Source organism: Hipposideros armiger, unplaced genomic scaffold, assembly GCF_001890085.2.
Source record: "Hipposideros armiger isolate ML-2016 unplaced genomic scaffold, ASM189008v1 scaffold_262, whole genome shotgun sequence".
Lineage (NCBI taxonomy): Eukaryota > Metazoa > Chordata > Mammalia > Chiroptera > Hipposideridae > Hipposideros > Hipposideros armiger.
The window spans coordinates 250,380-270,165 of NW_017731612.1; the positions used below are offsets into that span (position 1 = coordinate 250,380).

General features: G+C 44.8%; 1 protein-coding gene across 4 annotated transcripts; it reads left to right on the forward strand.

The window, feature by feature from the left end:
• The first annotated feature begins 1,973 nt into the window (after positions 1-1,973).
• LARP7 (La ribonucleoprotein 7, transcriptional regulator) lies at positions 1,974-18,846 on the forward strand. 4 transcript variants are annotated; one of them, XM_019656594.1, is made up of 13 exons: positions 1,974-2,061; positions 7,184-7,387; positions 7,884-7,984; positions 8,055-8,138; positions 8,262-8,426; positions 8,511-8,604; positions 8,701-9,054; positions 9,132-9,276; positions 10,935-11,086; positions 11,886-12,004; positions 14,878-15,037; positions 15,284-15,375; positions 18,502-18,846. In XM_019656594.1, the coding sequence occupies exons 2-13, from the start codon at positions 7,186-7,188 to the stop codon at positions 18,580-18,582; spliced, it is 1,749 nt and encodes a 582-aa protein (XP_019512139.1). In that variant the 5' UTR covers positions 1,974-2,061; positions 7,184-7,185; the 3' UTR covers positions 18,583-18,846. The 4 variants fall into 4 exon arrangements, with proteins under 4 accessions (XP_019512139.1, XP_019512138.1, XP_019512137.1 ...); XM_019656593.1 differs by lacking the exon at positions 1,974-2,061 and adding an exon at positions 2,068-2,161; XM_019656592.1 differs by lacking the exon at positions 1,974-2,061 and adding an exon at positions 2,290-2,452.
• The last annotated feature ends 940 nt before the right edge of the window (positions 18,847-19,786 follow it).

The window sequence follows — 19,786 nt, forward strand, 5'->3', positions numbered from 1 at the left end:
CAATTCTGCATTCAATTCCTCACTTATAGATATAAAATAGGCTACCTACATATTATTTCTAAACTACATATATTTATTTAGTCCTTACTATATGCCAGGCCAAAATGAACAAAACACTATTCCCAATCTCAAGGGGTTTTCAGTACCAAGAAGTGATGAACAGCAATTACAATAAAATACGACAGGAAGAAGCACAGGAGGCACACCCAACTCAGCCGAGGGCATCAAACAAGGCTTCCCAAAGGACCTAATGTCTAAGCTGTGAGCTGCAACAACCACTAACCAAAGGAACATGCCAGGGGGGGAATTTCCAAACAGGAATCAATATGGAAGGCACAGCACAGCTGGACAAGGAACGCTGAGCAGTGCAGTCAGGGAGTCAGGCGTAAGGTAGTGCGGGCACACCTGGAGAAGGAGCAGTAAGAGGGTTCTGAGGGCCCCCTGTCTGGGCTTTCTGTGTGACAACAGGAAGCCATGGCAGGATTTTCAGGGTAAAATGGCATAATCTGACTTGGGATTTACAAAGATCGTTCTGGCAGCCAGTGAGAAGAAGAAGGGGGTAAGGGCCAAGCAAGTGAGATGAATGCCTGCTGCAGACTGGGCTCACAACGCAGGCCCCAGACCTCCAGGAATGAAACTGCCATACCCCGTGTCCCCCCACTCCGGCCCCCTGGAATTGCTAGATGCCTCAGGAATGACAAGATAACTGAGGGTCCGGAGAGGTGCCTCATTCACTGCTGCTTTCAGAGCCACTGGGCCCCAGCCACTGAATGGGCCGGCCGTTGTGTGTGTGGCCTGGAGATGACACGGTGGACACAGCGCTTGGCACGCGGCAGCTGTTCATCAGACCTCTAAGAACAGCTATCAGTTATTCGGTGCAATTACATGCAGACATTGGTGAAGGCGTTTAAATGCTCACAGCCTTATGGTGCAGAGCATGGTTTTTACGTTCATTTTACAAAAAGGAAACTGAGCTACAGAAAAGGGAAGTAATTGGCCAAGATCATAAAGTAAATAAATGGCAGATTCAGAATTCAAAAATATTTAGAAGAGCCCTAACTTCATAAAATAGGAAAAATGGTTTTAGCCAACAGCATCATACACTTAAGTGAGGTGCAACGATAAAACATTTTCTCAAGTCTTCATCTATCTGCATCTGTCACACAATTCCAAGTGTTGACCCACCTCTAATGGGTACAAGTTTAACGTGCAAAAAAGATTTGTAAAGGGGTGAGGAGACCCTCGATATTCTGATAATTACAGTAGTACAGACATACACACCTACACACACACACTACTGTGCCGTTTATACATTTATGCGTGAAATTCGGCCTTCTCACTAAAATGTAGCTATTGCTCCTGGAAAGGACGACGGGATAGTTCTGGTCTTTTTGTTTTGGAACAAGCAGGACCTTCAGAATTCCTAAATGATTTACAAGTTTCAGAATCACAAACCCAATACCCTGTGAAGAAACCGTCTAGTCCAAATGATCAAAAGGAGCCCACATTTCATTGGCCCAGGTCCTCATTCCCACGACCCTTTTGTGTGGCCAGGACAGCGGGCTCGGCCCTCTGTCGGAGCCCGCTCAGGCCCTCAATCGCCCGCGGGAGCAGCAGCGCAGGGGCCGGGAAAGCGGTGACGACGAGGCTCAACTATTACCGGCAGTCGGGGCCATCGGTGCCGGCGGCCGCCCACGCCGGGCGCGGAGCGGCTCACCGTCTCCTCTGGCGTACCGAGTCCGTCGTCCCTTTGCCCGAATCAGCGGCGCCGCTTCCTAGACACCCGGGAACCGCTCACTTCACCCGCCCACTAGCAAAACGCATTCTCGAATTCTCCCGCGAAAGACTGTGACGTCATTAACGCGGGACCGCACTAGAGCAAGACCCGACTGTCGGCCGGCACTGTCGCCTCCGCGCCGCCTACCCAGCTCCTCATTGGCTGCGCGCTCTGACGCCCCGCCCCCGATTGTGACGTGGCGACGGCGAGCGCCTCGGCGCGTCTGTCTGAGTCGTCCGGGAGAGGTGTGTCGCTCGTGCTGTGACGCGGACGCAGCCACGCCTGTAAGACTCCGTAGACTGCAAGGGCCGGGGACACAGGGTCTGGCCGTGTATTTTGGGGGTTGAACCGAGTAAATTCCGAGTGGACTCTAGGGTCGCTCAGGTGGGTGAGGCCGGTCCGTTCGTCACCTGTCGCCCCTGCCACCCCGCGAGCCCGTCAGCGCGCGGTGCTAGTTCTCTGCGCACGCGCAGGTCCTCTGGCCGCGCGGGAGTTCCGCTTGTTAGAGGCGGGGCCTCCGCGCGGTTTTCGCGGCCGGAGGTTCGTGCCCCGCGGCGGGAGTTTCGGGGCCGGGCGGCGTCCGTGCGGAGGGGCGGTTGCCGACAGGGGCGCTCGTCACGTGGGGAGTTGCGTCACTTCACAGATTTGGGCTTCGGCGTCCGAAGGACAGCGAAAGTGAGGACTTGTGTTTACAATTAAGTCCTGTTTTTCAGGACCCTCAGCCTTGTCACCGAACTGTTGCGAGTCCGGTTACAGAGGGAGCTGACATGACGCTGCTGGGCGTTCGGGGCGGACAGACGGGAGGCGGTTAGCGGGGGGACGCGGCGGGCAGCGAGGGAGGCGGCGGCTCCCGGGGCGTGAAGCCCGAGTGGACGGAGGCGCGAGGCGGCGGCGGCGGCGACGCAGCCCCGGCCCAGCCCCCTTGGCGCACCGCTGCCCGCACGTCGTGGGAGCCGTGGACGAGCGTCCCAAGAAAGCGCGCGCACGCGTCCCAACATCTTCGTGTAATTTGTCAGGGACATTGTGAGGCTTTGAAACGGCCAAGAAAAAAGTACACCGGGTGCCTCGCCCGCCCTCCGCCGGGTGGTCGCTGCCTCTCGGCCCCTGAGCGGCTTTGCGATGGTGCGAGTTGTGGGAAACGGTGATAGTGGGAATCGGTCTTGCTACTAAATCACTTCAGTCACTGCCTTGGCCAGTTTTGCATCTATTAACAAACTTGTTTCAGTGTTCCTGATTGCTAATATTTGTGTGTGGTCTCTAAATTTTCTTTTGAACTGGTTTTTTGGTTTTTTTTTTTCTTAATTGGGGAATTGGGAAGGAGAACAGACAAGTTGCTGTCCTTTTGTTCTTCAGTCTAGTTGTGGAGGACGTCGCTTCACTGGTCCATGTTGGTGTTATCATTGCGCTCCTCCCGGGTGAGGCAGTTGCTCGCCGGCCATTGGACAGCGGCTCACGGCCTCTCACGCTGGCTGCCAGCCACACATGATAGCTTATGGCAGCCCACTGTCACAGGGGCTGCAGCCTATGCCATCCGGTGACTCATGGCAGCCCCTCTCCAGGTTGAGCTGTTGTTCAGCATCTTAGCTGTGGAGGGCAGTGTTACTGGCCCTCATGTGGGATCCGAACCGGGGCCCTCTGGCGTCCTAAGCCAGCTCTTAACCATCGCGCCACTCAGCCGTCCCTGAACTGGATTTTAACACTTAACTTTCCCTTGATTAATTACCTAAAATCTTTGACATGCAATCATTTTACATTTGTTGATTTTACCTTTTCTTTAAAGTTTATCTTTTAACAACTTTGTGATATTCACAAGAATTCTTGAAACCTACTGATATAGGGTACTTCTTGTGCCAGTGTTGTGGTCTCCTGGAACCGCAGAATGGAGACATGGACCAGAGAGGTAAAGTTGCAGAAAAGGAGTTTATTAGCAGTAAAAATACATTTCAAAGAAGCAGAAGTGGCCCAGGAGGTAGAGAATGGCTCAAGGACCATTGTTAGAAAAGAAAGGACACTCCAAAGAGTTTGGGGCAGGCTGAGCAAAGGAAGCTCAAAAGGCATTCACTGGCCAGGACTTGGGAGTTTTTATCCCTTTTTCTCCAGAATGGGCTGTTCCTCATGGGTGTGGGACCACCTGATTGATCTCATCTCTTTAGAAAAGGAGTTCATTAGAAGCAAAAAAGTTTTGAGTGGAGAGGGGATGTCCCCTTGGCGGTCACTCTGAGGGACATGCAGGAATGCAGAGACCCAATGCCTGCCTCTAACTGCCTGCCTTGTTTTCCCCTTGAGAGACGTGATCCCCATAAAGTCTCTATGGGAAGCTGAGGGGCAGGAGGTCTCTTCTGTATCTGCTTCCTGCTGGGCAGGGTCGCAGAGCTGTCCCTGCTTATTGGGGGATTCATGGAACTCGCACCGTAGCGGATCTCAGATGAGAGGAAGGGGTCTGGAGATCCGCCTGGAAGACGGTGTTGGCTTCTCTGTTTGGGACTGGCAGTCTTACTGGGGTGCTCTCCATACCCCCAAGGCTCCTGAATGAGGAAAAATAGATTTTAATTAATGAATTTCTTAAAGAGCAGAGCTCAAAGCTATTGTTGTAGGGTGGCTACAGGTTTGGGAAGAACATTAGGCTTTAATGTTTACAATCAACAAGTATACTGGCCTGGGGAAATGTTAAAACATATTTAGTCTCTGGGATGGGATTATCCAAGAGTTAGGTCCTGAATGGCTTGGGGAATGTTGGGAAGTCACAGGTTTTAAGTAGTTATCTGAAGCCGCTTGGTGGGTGAGAGATATTCTGTGCTTCAGTCTAGGGGCAATCTTTTAGTCTAGGCTTCAGAAACTGATTAGAAGACTAATGAAAGCCAGGGGCTAAGAAACTAGAGAGGAGATTTAAAAGTTGTCCATGGGGGGTAGGGGGGAGGTGGGCTACTCACTTGGCCCGCATCACTACCTAAAATTCCATGGACTTTGGGTAAGAATTCGAGTCAGAACATGGAATGAATGCATGGTGACGTAGGCAGTGTGGAAGTCAAGCCTGAGCTTGCTTAACTAGTAGCTTTGACCAAGTCACTTAACCTTTGAGCCTGTCAAAACAAGCTGGAAGAAGCCCCTCAGTGCGATTGAAGATTTAAAATAATGTATGTAAAGTAATTGGCGTTGTTACACAGTAGCTTTTATTCTTTGTGTAAAGCCCCTGTTTAGAAGCCAGTTAGCTGTCACCGGTTATTTAACAATTTTTTTGAAATACATGTTCTGTTCCAACAGGGTGCTAAGGAATTTCTAATATTAAGTTTAACATTAGAGTCACAGAATTAGATCTGTGTTTTAGACAAGTTGCACAGCTTCTGTGAAGAATGGGGTGACTACTAGAACAGTTTATCAACTGTTCCATATTATAGTGACACTGGTTTGCAGGGCCTGAATGAACAAGGAAGTAGCCCTTACAGATACGGCAGCAGGCAAAGAATAGCAAGAGCAAAGGCCTTGAGATGGGAATGGCTTGGCATGTTACGGAAGAGGGAGATGGTGTGCTGTGTTTGGGGTGGCCTTCTGGGAAGAGCTGTAGGAGCTGGAGTAAGGTCCCTGCGGCCAGACGGAGCAGGGCCTGGGTGGGCCACCGAGAGGACTGGGGTTTTATTCTGAGTGTGATAAACCTTTGGAGGATTTTGTGGGCGTGGGTGACATGACCTGGTTTCCGTATTTAAGTGATTACTCTGGTTGCTTGACTTAGAATTGGTGACAGTGGAAGAAAAGCAAAGCAGCTGTGTTTGGATGTGGTGGTTGAGGCAGGACAGCGTGGAACAGGTAGTCTGAGGGGAGACCTGCGGAGAGTTCGGATTCAGCATGTAGTTTATAAAGGCAGAGCTAGCAGGAATGCCAATGAATTTGTCTGGGGGGCAGAGGAGGGGAGATTAAGGATTCAGTCTCTACATTTTTGTAATTGTTTTCTGAAATGTGGAATATTAGGCAAAAAGTAGGTTAGAATTTGAGTTTAATTTTTTAACCTTAAAAGCTTAGGGTATACTTTAGACAAAGAAGTAGAGATGTCAAATAGTTGAATATTGGGGTGGGAGCTAATGGGAGAAGCCAGGACTGGAGAATTTAGACTGGAGCCTCAGCATAAGAGCTGGGACCCTCGGAAAGGATGTGGTGGATATGGGAGCCCAGGACGGAAGCTCGCCTAGGCAGCCTGGGAAGGAAAGTGGGGGTGGGGGTGGGGGGACGCACACCTCAGCTGGAAGCCAGGTAAGACGAGTTAGTCACCAAGAGCAGCTGCTGCTGAGGTCAGGCAATGGGTCAGTGTCACGGAGTGGTGGGGACGCCCCACAAGATGGGAGGGGATGTGTGTGCAGGCTGAAGGCGCAGATGGTCTAATGACGACTTACAACGTGTAGCTCCAGTTGCTATGCTAACACCATTGTGTATTTTCAAAATTCACACACTGCTGATCAACTGCAGCCTGTTAAAACGCCAAGGCTTTGGTGAGAAGGCACGTTTGGCGGGAGGTTGGAGAGCTTACTGCCCTCTTCCTTGTCTCTGAAACATTTAATGTCTACAGCAGCTGCACAGTTGTTGACAGACCAGGAGACACAAGTAGGCTTTCCTGCTGTGTTTACTGAACTTTAAAGGGTGCAAGGCCGAGACAGTGTGGGGACAGAGCCTTCACCAGACAAAAGTCACTGATTTCCAGTCCTACCTTCTAGGAAGGATAAGCAACTAAACTACTTAGTAACATTGGAGATGTGTGTGCAGCTGGGAGTAGGAAGGGCAGAGAGAGGTTTGTCCAGATATTTGCAGTTTTAAATGTGGTGGTGGGAGACTTCCCTGAAGTGACATTTGAACAAGACTCGACAGGGAGGGAGGCATGCCATGCCGGAGGGGAGTGCCAGAGCAGCTCAAAGGCTGCCTGAGGAACTGTGGGGAGGAGCTAGGGGGCGTGCAGAGCGAGGGGAGGGAGAGGCTGGGAAGGTCCCCTGAAAAAAGGAGGCTGACGCCACAACTTAGGAGAAATTAACATTAAGAGAAAATCCAAGTCAAGAATCAGTTTCATTGGAGTTTGTATTTTAAAATGCAAATAACACTTTTGAGGCCTGTTGAGATTGATGTCTGAGTCCCTTAATCTTACTTTGACTTCATTGGTGAGATTTTATATACTAGGATAAGCTGGTGCAGCCATTTAAAAGGGTGTAAAAAACCAAAGCTGTGATCCATGACCTACGAGGTGAACTTACTCTAAAAGTAAAAACTGGGCCAGTGCAGTGAGCGGGAAGAGCTGAGAATTGGAACGTCTGAGAAGTGTTCCTCTGAAAGGTCCTCTGCCAGGGAAATTTGAGTCCCACTGTCCCTTCAGAAAATAGAAGACAAAATTCTCTATTTACCCAACTTAAATTTTTACTTTGTAATTCACAGGAATGGAAACTGAAAGTGGAAACCAAGAAAAGGCAATGGAAGAGGAAAGTACTGAAAAGAAAAAAGAAGTAGAAAAAAAGAAGCGGTCTCGAGTTAAACAGGTGCTGGCGGACATCGCCAAGCAGGTGGACTTCTGGTTTGGAGATGCAAACCTTCACAAGGACAGGTTTCTTCGTGAGCAGATCGAGAAGTCCAGAGATGGATGTAAGTTTTCTAAGGGCCGTGATGGAACTGGGTGGATGTGTGTGTCTTATTTACTAAGTATAAATTACGTGTACACTGCATGTTACCTAGTCAATTATAGTATGTAGTGTTCACACTTTAGTACATTTTGTTGCCTACATGTTGATGTGCACACGTTAGATTTAAAATTTCAGATTAAAAAAACTTGCAGCTCATGACTCTACTCATCACTAAGTGTAAGGACCAAACCAAAGCAGGTGTTCCAAAATCATTCTGAACAGTAGTTGTTATGTAATGCATCAATCGTGTGTCAGATGAGAACCCGGAGGCAGTAGAGGCATGTGCCTGTGCTGAGGAGTGAAGTTCAAGACTAGAGAGCGTTTTACTCAATCTAATCCACATTCTAAAAGGAGGGAAATGTTTTAACAATTATTGTAAGAGAGCTCAGACTCTTAGCCCTGACTGCACCTGCCTAGAGACTGAATTTTTATTCATTCGCTTTTTGCATTTCCATTAGATGTTGATATATCACTCCTCGTGTCCTTTAACAAAATGAAAAAATTGACCACTGATGGGAAGCTAATAGCCAGAGCCCTGAAAAGTTCAGCTGTTGTAGAGGTAAGGATTGTTACAGCTTTTCTTATCACATCATTAAATGAGTTTGTTAACCTCACGACCTCTTTTAAAGCTGGATTTAGAAGGCACCAGGATCAGGAGGAGGAAGCCTCTGGGTGAAAGGCCACAGGATGAGGACGAACGGACAGTTTATGTGGTAAGCAAGCCAGCTTTCTGAAAATGAAAAGTCCAGCTCCGTGACCAAAGAAACTTTTTAATGTTCAAGAATTTATTGACCTTGAGTAAAAATCCTTATTTAGTTGTGTTTCTAATGTCCTAGGAATTGCTTCCCAAAAATGTTAATCACAGCTGGATTGAAAGAGTGTTTGGGAAATGTGGCAATGTCGTTTATATAAGCATACCGCACTATAAGTCCACTGGAGACCCAAAGGGGTTTGCCTTCGTGGAATTTGAAACGAAAGAACAAGCAGCAAAAGCTATTGAGGTAGGTCCAGAACCTAAAAGAAAAAGCAAAGAAAATTAGCAAGTGTTCTAAATGGCAACAAAATTTGTGCTGATTTCATTTCAGTTTCTCAACAACCCACCCGAAGAAGCACCAAGAAAGCCTGGTGTCTTTCCTAAAACGGTTAAAAATAAGCCCATTCCTGCCCTTAGAGTAGCTGGTGAGTAATTTCATGTTGATGTTTATTAGGGAAAGTATATTTTCAATAGATGTAGCTGAAGGAAAAAAAAAAACCCTAATGGCAGCCTTGTTACAGAAGAGAAGAAAAGGAAGAAGAAGAAGAAAGTGCGAGTGAAGAAGGAAGACGGTCTCCAGACGGGAGGGCCGAACGTGGACACGGGCAAGGAGAGCGGCGGCTGCACGGGGAAGCGGCCCAGGACCGCGTCTGAGGGTTCCGAGGGAGAAGCCGCGGAACCCCAGAAGCCACCCTCGAAAAAGAAAAAGAAACGGGAAAGAGCTGAAGTCAGCAGCTCACCTTCAGTCAGAACCGGGAAGAGGAAGCGAAGTAGGTCTGAAGACGCAGAGTGCCTCACCCCCAGGACAAAAGTCAAGAAAACGGCTCAGAAAGAGAACCTTAAAAAAGCCCCGGAAGCATGCAAGGAATACAAAGGTGCTTATATAAAGGGGAGGTGAGGGCTAGGTCGGTAAGCTTTCCCTTTGCTTAACCCTGGTCTTTATTTCTTGAAGACTTAGAAGTCTCCACTGAAGAGGAGAAGGACGCTGGGGACATAAAAGATGGGTCCCTGTTGAAAGCGAAAAGGAAGCACAAGAAGAAGCACAAGGAGAGGCACCGGATGGGGGAGGAGGTCATCCCGCTGCGCGTGCTGTCCAAGTAGGTCCGGGCGGGGGTTCGGGGCGCAGCCGTCACCATTGCTAAAGTGCAATTCCACAGTGTGAACAGAGCTGCATATTAGCAACAGTAACGGCCTGAGCCCGCTCTGCACACGCGAGCGAGGGCAGCACGAGTGGTCGGCGGGGAGGAGCCACCACACCACAACATGGAAGCACTTACTTGTTCTGGTCCCAGCAAATGCCTCCATGTTGAAGTGGCAGGGGCCCCTAAGATGGGTGGCTGCAGCTTCGGGGTGCTGGGCAGCCTGTGGGGCAGCAGGCGGGGAGATGCCGGGAGGACTCACCAGCACTACAACATGGAAGCACTTACTGCACTGGTGTCAGAGCAAGTGCGTCCACGTCGAAGTGACGGGGAGCCCCGTCTAGGAAGCCCTCGGCGGGGAGCCGCGAACGTTTTTTAGGCTGAGAGGCTGTTTGGAGACACCTGCACTGAAACATGGAAGCACTTACTTTTGTTGACGCAGCAGGTACCCCCATGTTAAAGCAGAGGGGACCCCCATCGTCTCCGGCGAGGTTGCCACACTGCACCCCGAGAAGGAATTGGGACTCACTCCGACTAAAACATGGAAGCACTTACTACTTGAAAAGTCCCAGAAAGCACTTCCATGTTAAAGTCAGAGGGAGGCCCTGCGAGGGCGGGAGCCACGCAGGAGAAAGCAAAGCACATACCTGTGGGAGGGAAGCCTCCTGACCTTCCTGGTCACACTTGCCAAGAGTCCGGTCCCCTCTGGAAGGTTAAAGGGCAGGTCTTGAGGCCTCGTATTTATACTCTCCTGAACTCCTGAATTCCTTCTGCCTTTTTATCTCTGAATCAGTAAGAGCCTTTTGTTATTCAGATATGTCAGCTCTCAGGGAAGGTATGATCCTGGGTGGGTCTGGGTCCTTTTTTTTTTTTTTTATTGGGGAAAAATGTGTTTTTCCAGGACCCATCAGCTCCTAGTAAGTTGTTGTCCTTCAATCTTAGTTTTTTTTTTTTTTTTTTTTGAAGTATACAGATGTCAATGTTAACAGCTAAAACCATTACCACAAGATACCCTCCTCTTTAAAAAAATTGCCTATCTGCTTGTTTGATGGCCTAGATTAGGGTGAACAAAGAGGGCTGGCTGGAGCCGCTGGGAGCGCCTTTGTGCTTCTGAGCTCCGGGCTCTAGCTGTTTGAAGAAGCTTCTACTTGTTAAACGTATGTAAATGAAGAAATTGCTTCCAGCGGGTTCTCCCTCCTTAGAAATTCCTTTGATTCAAGTAAATGCTAAGGAATGTTATCTCTGAAATTAGAAGCACCTTAACCAGTAATCTTTAAATTTTAATCTTTCATTTCCACCCCGGAGATGACTGTTGTAGTAAGTGTTACTAGTTTATTAGTTCAAAACTTTTATTTTCAAAAATTCAAGTAATAGAAATATACTCAAGAATTGAATTGCAAGTTTAAAACATTTCATCTGAATGTAGGGGCCAGGGGAACTCCTCTTTGCTAGTTTCCTGGGTAGATTTAGAACCCTGGAAATAATTGGAGTGTGTGTGTTTAGCACAGACACATTGGGAAGAGTGCTTGCAAGTCACTGGATGTGTATGATTAGATATTATTTTTCATTTAGTCACCTGCTACCACTATTTCCCATGCATGTGTTTTTCATTACAGGAACGAATGGATGGATTTGAAGAAAGAGTATCTAGCACTGCAGAAAGCCAGCATGGCTTCTTTAAAAAAAACAATATCCCAACTAAAATTGGAGTCAGAAATGGAAACAGACCGAGGAGTAGCTCCTAAGTCCGAAGTGAAAAATGAAAAAAGTAATCATCAGTATGAATTTTTGTAGCATTACATTGGACTTACTTACTAAACTACTATTTCTGAGTTATTATGGGGTATACTTTAACTTTTACAATGGTCATTATTAGAAAATTACTGATTTGGCAAGTTGTCCAGATGTGATTTATTCTTGATGTAGGAATATTTGAAGGACTCATTTAAACAGTATCTTTTTTTAATCACAACTATTTGTTTTCAGTATTAGTCTTATTTGGTCTTATTAAAGACTTATTAGTCTATTTAAAGAGTGCCTCCCTCATGAATTGAGGGAGTTTGTGTAAACAAAGATTGTAACTTCATTCCACAGTATCAACCACAAGCATGAACAAATTAAAGCAAGATTTTTGTGATATCTTCAGTTATTAAGATATATTTTAAATTCCTGTAATATAATTTTCACGTCTGAATTATTGTGTAAAATATTCTTCTGTATTATTCTCTGCCTGTTTATTTCTTTACTTCATTAAGTGTAGAGTACCTGGATTCTGGGCTTAGGGAAAGGGGGATTTGTTTTTGTTTTTTTTTTGAAGGCTCCACAAGTGCTCGTCCAACAGCCAGTTAGCATTTGATAAAGTTTTTGTATTTTATTTCATGGTAATCTGCAATAAGCAGTATGACTTATGTTGGGAGACCTGTCCTGAGCCCCAACAACTTAAAATATTATGAATTACTTAAATTCCTTTTTCATTAAATTTGAAATTAAGTAACTTCATTCCTCTGAAGTGTGAAATGATGAAGTGTGAGAGATTTATTTCTGGTCTTTTTCTTCTCAACCCGCAGCAGGCAGTGCCGAGGGCTGTGCCCCCGAGAAGGCCAGCGCTGCCGGACCGCAGTTTGTCGGTGGCGTCATAGTGAAGATTGTCAGCGCGGAGCCCCTGCCTGGGAGGAAGCAGGTCCGGGTAAGGCATTTCCACCCCCAGCTGGCTCTTTCCTCCGGAGAGCTCCCAGTGTGAAAATGTTCTGAATATGGAAAACGAAGCAAATCAAATTGGAATTTGCTCCTCAGGGGTGAGCTTCTTGTAGGGTTTGCTTCCAAAGTGACTGTGAAGTTTGACTTGAAGCAAAATCGAAGACAGCTCCTCACTGGGTCAGATGTGCTCTGAGCACAGTCCCGACCCTCGGTAGGGAAGCTGCAGTGCGTGTGCACTTTATTGGAGCCCCGACAGTTAGTTGCTGTGTGATGAGTGAGACCTTACTGTCATTGTCCTGACTGCAGGGTAGAGACACTGAAATGCTTTCCCAGTGTGCACTTGTTAGGGGACTTCTGTTTCAGAAAAAATGGATTTTAGAAAAATGCTCAGTGCCAAAAGGTTTTTGAAGATTAATCAACAGTACAGTTGGTCTGAAATGATTTTAAATTTATAATCATCTGTTGTCACGGTTTGGAGCAAACTAGATAATTTGTAATTTGTTTTCGTTGGCGTTCTTAGCTTTCAATAGATTATTAAAAGATTTTGTGACCTAAAGTCAAAATTATTTTGGAAAAATGAGACAATATACATTTTTTTTTCTTCCCATGGTTTTCGTTTATTTTTGTCTGTTAATGAATACTCTTAAAAATTGAAATTTTTCCTGAAGGAAATGCAGGGTGTTTTGCAGAAAAGAGCCTTTTATAAATGTATGTTTAAATTTTTTTTTTGTATTTTCAATCAGTGCTGATTATTTTAAAAGTTTGAAACAATTGCAGAAAGAAAGATATAAAGTATTTTGAAAAACTACAAAAATTTTGCATGCGTGTGTGACTCATACGTAATTTATAAATTGCTGTTCGTACTGTTATCTAACAGAGCTTTTACAGCACTATTTCTTACGGCTTACTCTTCTGTGGGGGAGTTCCATGTTTTATTTACCGTTGCCCTGTCACCCATTTAAGTGAGACACTTCCTTTTCTAAATTGTATAAAATACTCTATCATGTAGCAAATCTGTCTGAATATCTGCGCTGACTCAGCACCAGGTTGTGGGGTTTGGTGTTGCAGCTCCTCCCAGCCATTCTGTGACCTCGCAACCGTTGAGGAAGCTCACTGTGATCCTGTGTACACACTCTGTCACTAACACATCAATTTAGATTCTTTTGTGATATTCATGAGGGATTAGGTCAGACCCAAATTATATTGCCAGCTTGCCGAGTACGGTAGCAATGTAGAATTTGGGATAAGAAAAATAAAATTAAGGGTGTAAATAAGGCTATGGTCACTTTGATTGCAAAAGATTTCATAGAAAAATTACTCAAAAGTTAGTTATTTGGGATGATGACATAGAGTTAATTATATTAAAGAGCTTTTACTGTTTAAATGGTAATTGTGTCAATGACATTCTTCATTTATGATTATAAAATCATAAAATAACTAGTAATCAAGTTAATAGTTAACTACATTTACTGGAACAAAAGTGAGCTTTGAGGATGGTGAGTCCTGTTTGTGTGTTACCCAGTGTGATCACTAGGCTAATTTGTCATTCTAAGAAGGGTTTTAGATGCAGAGATTACCCTGAGAGTATAACGGATATTTAGTAAATATCTTCTGAATTGCAGCAATTTAATCAGGCTGATAAATCAATAAAGTACATGGCTATACTGCCCATGAAGTGTCAGATTTTATCAGCTTGAAACTGGTAATGTTTTTAGTACTGTTAACTAGGGAACGGGAAGATTTGTCAATATTTGTCTCCAGTTCTTTTTGTCATCACTGAATTAGCTAACATTTATTAAGTGCCTGTGCCATGCCGGGCAGCATGCTAAGTGTTGGGTGCATGAAGACTTAACCCCTTGCTTCTGCCAACTTACAGGTTTTACTGCTTATGTTTTGTTATTAGCTGGTAAACTTCTCTTACTCTGTGATCGTATTTCCAGGTGTTGCCCTGTGCTTCCTGTAATTGAGACTTTAAAAATTCACCATCTAAAAGTTCTCTGTATGAGTTGTGTCTTGAAATTTTGGGTCAAAACTAAAGGGGAGCAGATGGGTGAGACGATTTTTTTCTGGTTGGGACTCTCCAGTTACTTCTTTAGCTTCCTGAATAGAGGTTGATGAATTAAGAATTAGTGTAACATTCCTGCATAATTGCATCGTATTTACTGTAGAACCTGCTGTGGGGGGGAAAAATGATTAGGAATGCAGGAATCTTGTTAATTTGCCCTCACAGCAGGCTTTCTGGTAAAACTTTTCCTTGCTGGGTTGTTTAGAAGCTGCTTAGGTGTTGTATCAGGAAGTAAGAGCTTTGCGGCTATTTCCCATAATCCGCCTGGGTACCTAGAATTTTTGTATAGTCCATGAAACTTATTTTTTCATAAGTTGCTATAAAAAGTTGAACATTTTTACATATGTTTTTAAGTTGTAAGTGAGTTTGTACAGGTGAGTGGAAGCACACCTTCTCCCCAGTCCGTTGTGGGCTCTCGTTTTGTTTTTAATTTTACTGCTTACTCCAGCTACACCCACACTTAGAATCTCTTCTGGATTTGTGTGTGTGGGGGGGGGGAGTATTTGCACACCCTGCTCCACAAACCTGTTGTCTTTAGCAGTATTTCCCTTCCCATTAACGTCCTGAGGATGTGGCAGAATAAACGATAGCAAAGATGTGAAATTTGTTCTCAGCTCTGCCCATGTCCATCCTTAAAGAGCATTTGTGTGCATTTTAGAACTGTTTAGGTAGGGTGGTTCTCATTTTAAGCTTCGTATGGCTCACACAGGATATGTTCTGACACCACTGTGGGGAAAGTTTCAGAAGCATCATGAAACATTTCTGTGTACTTGACGTTTCTCTACACCCTAACGCAGGACACTCTGGCAGCGGTGTCGGAAGCGGTGTATGTGGATCTGCTCGAAGGGGACACGGAGTGCCATGTTAGGTTCAGAAGCCCTGAGGACGCCCAGGCAGTCTTGGATGCACACACGGACATTAAAAAGAAACACTGCTGGGAACTTGAGGTCCTTTCTGGTAAACGTCATGGAACCTTCCTCCTTTAACAATTCTTATTGTGGGGGACTGTACTTTCTGAGTTTGGCTAATGGAACTGAGGGTGGGGGGGATGTGCGCGTGTGCACTCTCACGTGCACAAAGTAGCTTTAACTGTCATCTGACAGCTGTTCTGGTTCTGTTGTTGGGAGTGAAATGGAATGCCTTGAATATGTCTCTTCTCTGTGCCCTTACGTTCAGTGATAAGTGTTTTTGTTTATTTCTAAGGTGATCATGAACAGAGGTATTGGCAGAAAATTTTAGTCGATAGGCAGGCCAAACTTAATCAGCCTCGGGAGAAGAAGAGAGGCACTGAGAAGGTAACCAATTAATGTTTGTTTTGCTTTAGTTTGGAGTTTTTTTGGTTTGTGTTTGGTTTTGGGTGGCTTTGTTTCAGAGGCTGTCCCCTGAAAGTAATGCGTAGGCCTAAAGTAGCCTTGGTTTTGCTATACATCACAGACACGAGACATACTGTGTTTCACATTGAGACGTAATACTTTTATGTCTCTATAGTACACAAAACGAGAAATACTTTCTCCACAAGGGTACATGATTTTAATTTAGACTTTTCTGTTTCTCTCTTTTTTTTTTAAACCAGTGGTGTAACTTAAAGCAGCCTTGATTTTTGGTTGCTGTGTGTGGTAAATGATTATTTAAACATTGTCTTAAGGGTAAAAACACAATGTGTTTAGAATGTGGTTTTTGAAGATATGAGCCCTCCAGAGATAAGATTGAGAGATTTAATGTATAATGGTCCCTATGGCAGTGATAAGCTTTATTTTTCTCTAGAACAGTCAACAAATGACATAAACAAGCTTAAATACATCCAATAATTTAAAGTAAGCTCTTTTTATAATTTTATTTTAAATGACAGTGTAATTTATTAATTCATTGTTGCTAGTGAACTGTCAAGTTTATTCTTGTAAAACAAACTATTACACATGTAAAGGTTAGTACATCTTAAAGTGCTTACAACCAAATAGAGGTCACATAATGACTAAATTTCTATTATCAAAATTTAAAAATTATAAAAATCATGGAAATATGTTTTTTTTATTTTCTATACTATAAAAGTCGGAAGAATCTAAAAAAAGATGTGCATCCTTTTATCACTGGTTAGTACTTAAAAAGGTATACTTTCTGTATTTTAGGTTTGTAGATATGAGGTCGTGTTTATAAATTTCTTTTTTTTTTTTTTTTAAGTGTTTTTCATCAGCCTTGCACCACCTAGGATTCTTTGGGTTTAAAGATGATTTGGAGGGCGGTTTCCCACTGGGCTTTGTTAATTCTGTTGCCTTGGTGCAGACAGTTTGCTCAGATGGGGGGCTCCTTCCTTCCTAAGGACCTTTCAGGTCTACCAGGTGTTAATTTGAAAGCCTGCTTGAGGTTATTTAAATGTTAAAATCATTAATCCAGAACTCAGCACTGAAACGAAGTCATTTGTTAAATAATACTTACCCCTTAATTGGTGTGTGATTTTATTTACATTTTATATATTTGTGAAACTAGGAATTAGTGATTTTGTTTTTTAGAAAGACCCCATTCCGTAAATTAAATTAAAGGCCGGGAAAGACAGGCTGACTGGGGAGTTTTGTGGGCCGCTGGGCTGGAGATCCAATTCTCGTCCTGGTCTCGTTTACGTGTTGCACCGCCAGGCTTGTCGTTAGCATGTTGTTTCATCTAGAGAAATGTCTTCAAGGATAAGGGTCCTGGATGAAGCCGTGGAGGTGGCTAGCTGGCTCACGTGGTGAAATGAAAAAGGCCCACACAGCAGATCCTGAAGAGGTTTTTAGAGGAGGGGGCAGACGTTTTTGTTAGTTTCGTTATCTTTTTGAGTGCCTGTTGGTGTTAGCCACAGTTTAACAACTGGGGATACAAACGTGCGGGACAAAGCCCCCTGCTTCCAGGAAGCTGACAGATAAGCACCGTAGCTGGGTGATGACAAGTGCTGCAAGACCAGATGAGTGTGTTGGGGGTGGCGTTAGAGCCGACGCCGGGCACGTGAGTTTAGAGGAGAGCTTCCCAGGCTCGCGGGGAGCTTGGCTGGCAGGGCAGTGCAACTGTGTGTGGGGGGGGGGGGGGGCGAGCGCCTCGGTCTGCATGTGTGGGGAAGGTGAGTGGCCTGAGCGGGTCAGATGCCTTACCCACGTGGCAGCATTTGGTCCATAACTGAGTGAAGGAAAGGCAGTGATAAAATCCTGGGCCTTAGCTTCCACGTTCTGGATAGGGTACTGGGAACAATTTCCTAAGCCCCCGTCACGTTACACAGAATTAAAACACAAAAAAGGAATAGGTAAAGAAACATTTTATTTTCTACCTATAGAAATCAGGTACAGGTAGAAAAATTAAGACCTCACAGGTCAGGAAGGTGCGGGAAAGACCTGCCCGCAAGGTCAGTCTCCCACCTTCCTGCCAGACTGAGTCCCGGGCCAGCTGTGGGGGGCGGAGCGAGGCTCTGCTCTGTTTCTTTAGCTTTCAGAGCCCTTTCAAGCATAATTTAAAGCTTTTCTCTACAAATCACTGATATGTCAGAAGTTCCGCAGGTAACGGCAGAATTTATAAAAGTTGTGAAGAGCTAGCATGTGGGCGTGACGATTTTTCCGTGTTGACTCACCTCAATGAGGAATAGGCTTTAGTGTAACCTAAAGTGACTTCCTGCCAACCGCCACTGTCACCAAAAACTTAAAGAAACTATGGTAGTAATCAATTGCTCTTTAGAACCTGTTTTCTAAGAAAATGAGATTTTTTTTCTTGCGAAGCTAAGTACAGTATTTAAAATTTTTCCATCAAGAAAGCTTTTGCAATATTTACACATTTTAAATGGTCTTCTGTGTTCCACATAATTTCATTTGCCTTCTTTAAAAATATTCAAGTATTTATGTTAGCATGTAATAAACAATAAGTACTCTTAATAACAGATTCTTATTTGGGATATCTTAATTTTCAAATTGGTAAGCATCTGTAAGCAAGCCTTTATGAAGCCCTCAGCCCACAATAGGCTGGCTTGTTCAAATAACGCTCGGCTTCTGAGGCGCAGTGCAGTTCCTAAGAGCCCACACCCTCAGAGAGGTGCCTGGGCAGTTGATACTGCAGCCCACGAGATTAGGAAAGGACTATCAGGTATGGATCCTGAACCCTCCTAAAAGGTAAACAAAAATGCCAGCACAGAGTGGCTGTTTTTAATAGAAAATTTTTTAGTAATCTGGAACTAACGTTGAGGGGTTTTTAGATAAAGATTTAGTATCTACTATATACATAATACGCCCGTAATCTAGACAATTCTTTCTGTAATTGATTTGACCTAAGTTTAATGACCCCATTTATCTACCTCTCCCCCTTTGGAAAAAATTTATTCGGGCTCATAGTTGTAAAGTTTTTCTAGTCATAATTATCTTTTTGTTTCTAGGTATCCAATACATTCTAATTTCTGATTTCTTTCTCTATAGTTAATCACCAAAGCTGAAAAGATTAGACTCGCGAAGACTCAACAAGCAAGTAAGCATATTAGATTTTCTGAATACAATTGAAAAAAATTTTGGTTCACCTCTTGAGATTTCACTGGATGCTTGAGCTATTTTTAGGAAATTCATCTTGATTATGGTAGTAAATGCCTACTGAATGTTTCTTAAAACCTGTATTAAGTACCTGTGTTCCTCAACTTGTAGATAAGACTTTTTTCCAGAGATGAGTACATTGTATACCACAATTTTTTTTAACATTTGTTGAAATTATCTTACATTAATCAACCTCAAAGTGATTTAGTAAATAAATGTTTTGAATGTTATGATTAACTTTGTTGTCTTATATTACTAAAAATCATCAGTACCACATAACGACGTGGCTTAGGAAACAGGGTCAGCAGTGGACTCTCTCAGTGCTCCTCATTCTGTAGCTCTCTCCATTCCACATCCCTGGTGTCCCGGATGTTGCTGCCATGCTGATTTACACAGAGACTTACTGCGGTCTGTCATTGTTATTGCACTCTGCCTGTCTGGGCCTTCATGAACATACCACATGAACCATTTCCAATTAAAACATTAACTTTTAAAAGTACAAAGTTTGTGTTCCATAAATGAAGTTAAGACAGAATGCAGTGAATGCTGTGAACACAGGAAAAAATCTTGGAATCAGTGTTGGGCATAACTGAGGTTTGTCATTTTATTCAGGAACATCATTGACGGGAGCATTTAGGCCTCCCCAGGACGGGACCTCCAGTGGCCGGGACTGGACGGTGTCTTATCCCTGTCAGGACTGCAGGAGAGGGCGGGGTGGCCATGGCTCGCTTCCTGGCTCCATCAGCTCTGCGGGCCGCCCCTCCTGGGGGTCGTGGGAGCCTGCAGCCAAGGCGCTCACCCCTGGGGCAGGCATTTAGAGATTGGGGTGACAGGCCTCTCGTGTTGGGGTGACAGCAGCTTGTTGCTGCCACCAGCGGTGTCCTGCAGTCCACTCATTCTCTCTCCGTGAAGGAAAGCTAGCACACGCTCTCCTGGACGAAGAGACAGACCTACAGAGAGTTGCTAAACCCTGGCTTCTGAGGACTAAGACAAAATGTGCTCCAGTTGACCCAGAGCAGTGAGAAGTAGGTGTGTGTTTCCAGACTTCAGCTGACCTCAGTGGGGACTGTCTCAAGGTGACTTCGGGAGGTTATCAAGTGAAATTCCAGAGATTCTCCCCTTGGCAGCTGTTAAGATAAGCACTGATGCAGCACATGCCTGTGTTTGATCGCAGTTG

Coding starts and splice junctions, on each gene's coding strand:
- LARP7 (XM_019656594.1), top strand. CDS start 7,186: ATGGAAACTGAAAGTGGAAACCAAGAAAAGGCAATGGAAGAGGAAAGT. Junction 9,277..10,934: donor CCGCTGCGCGTGCTGTCCAA/GTAGGTCCGGGC, acceptor TTTTCATTACAG/GAACGAATGGATGGATTTGA. Junction 15,038..15,283: donor GGAACTTGAGGTCCTTTCTG/GTAAACGTCATG, acceptor TTTATTTCTAAG/GTGATCATGAACAGAGGTAT.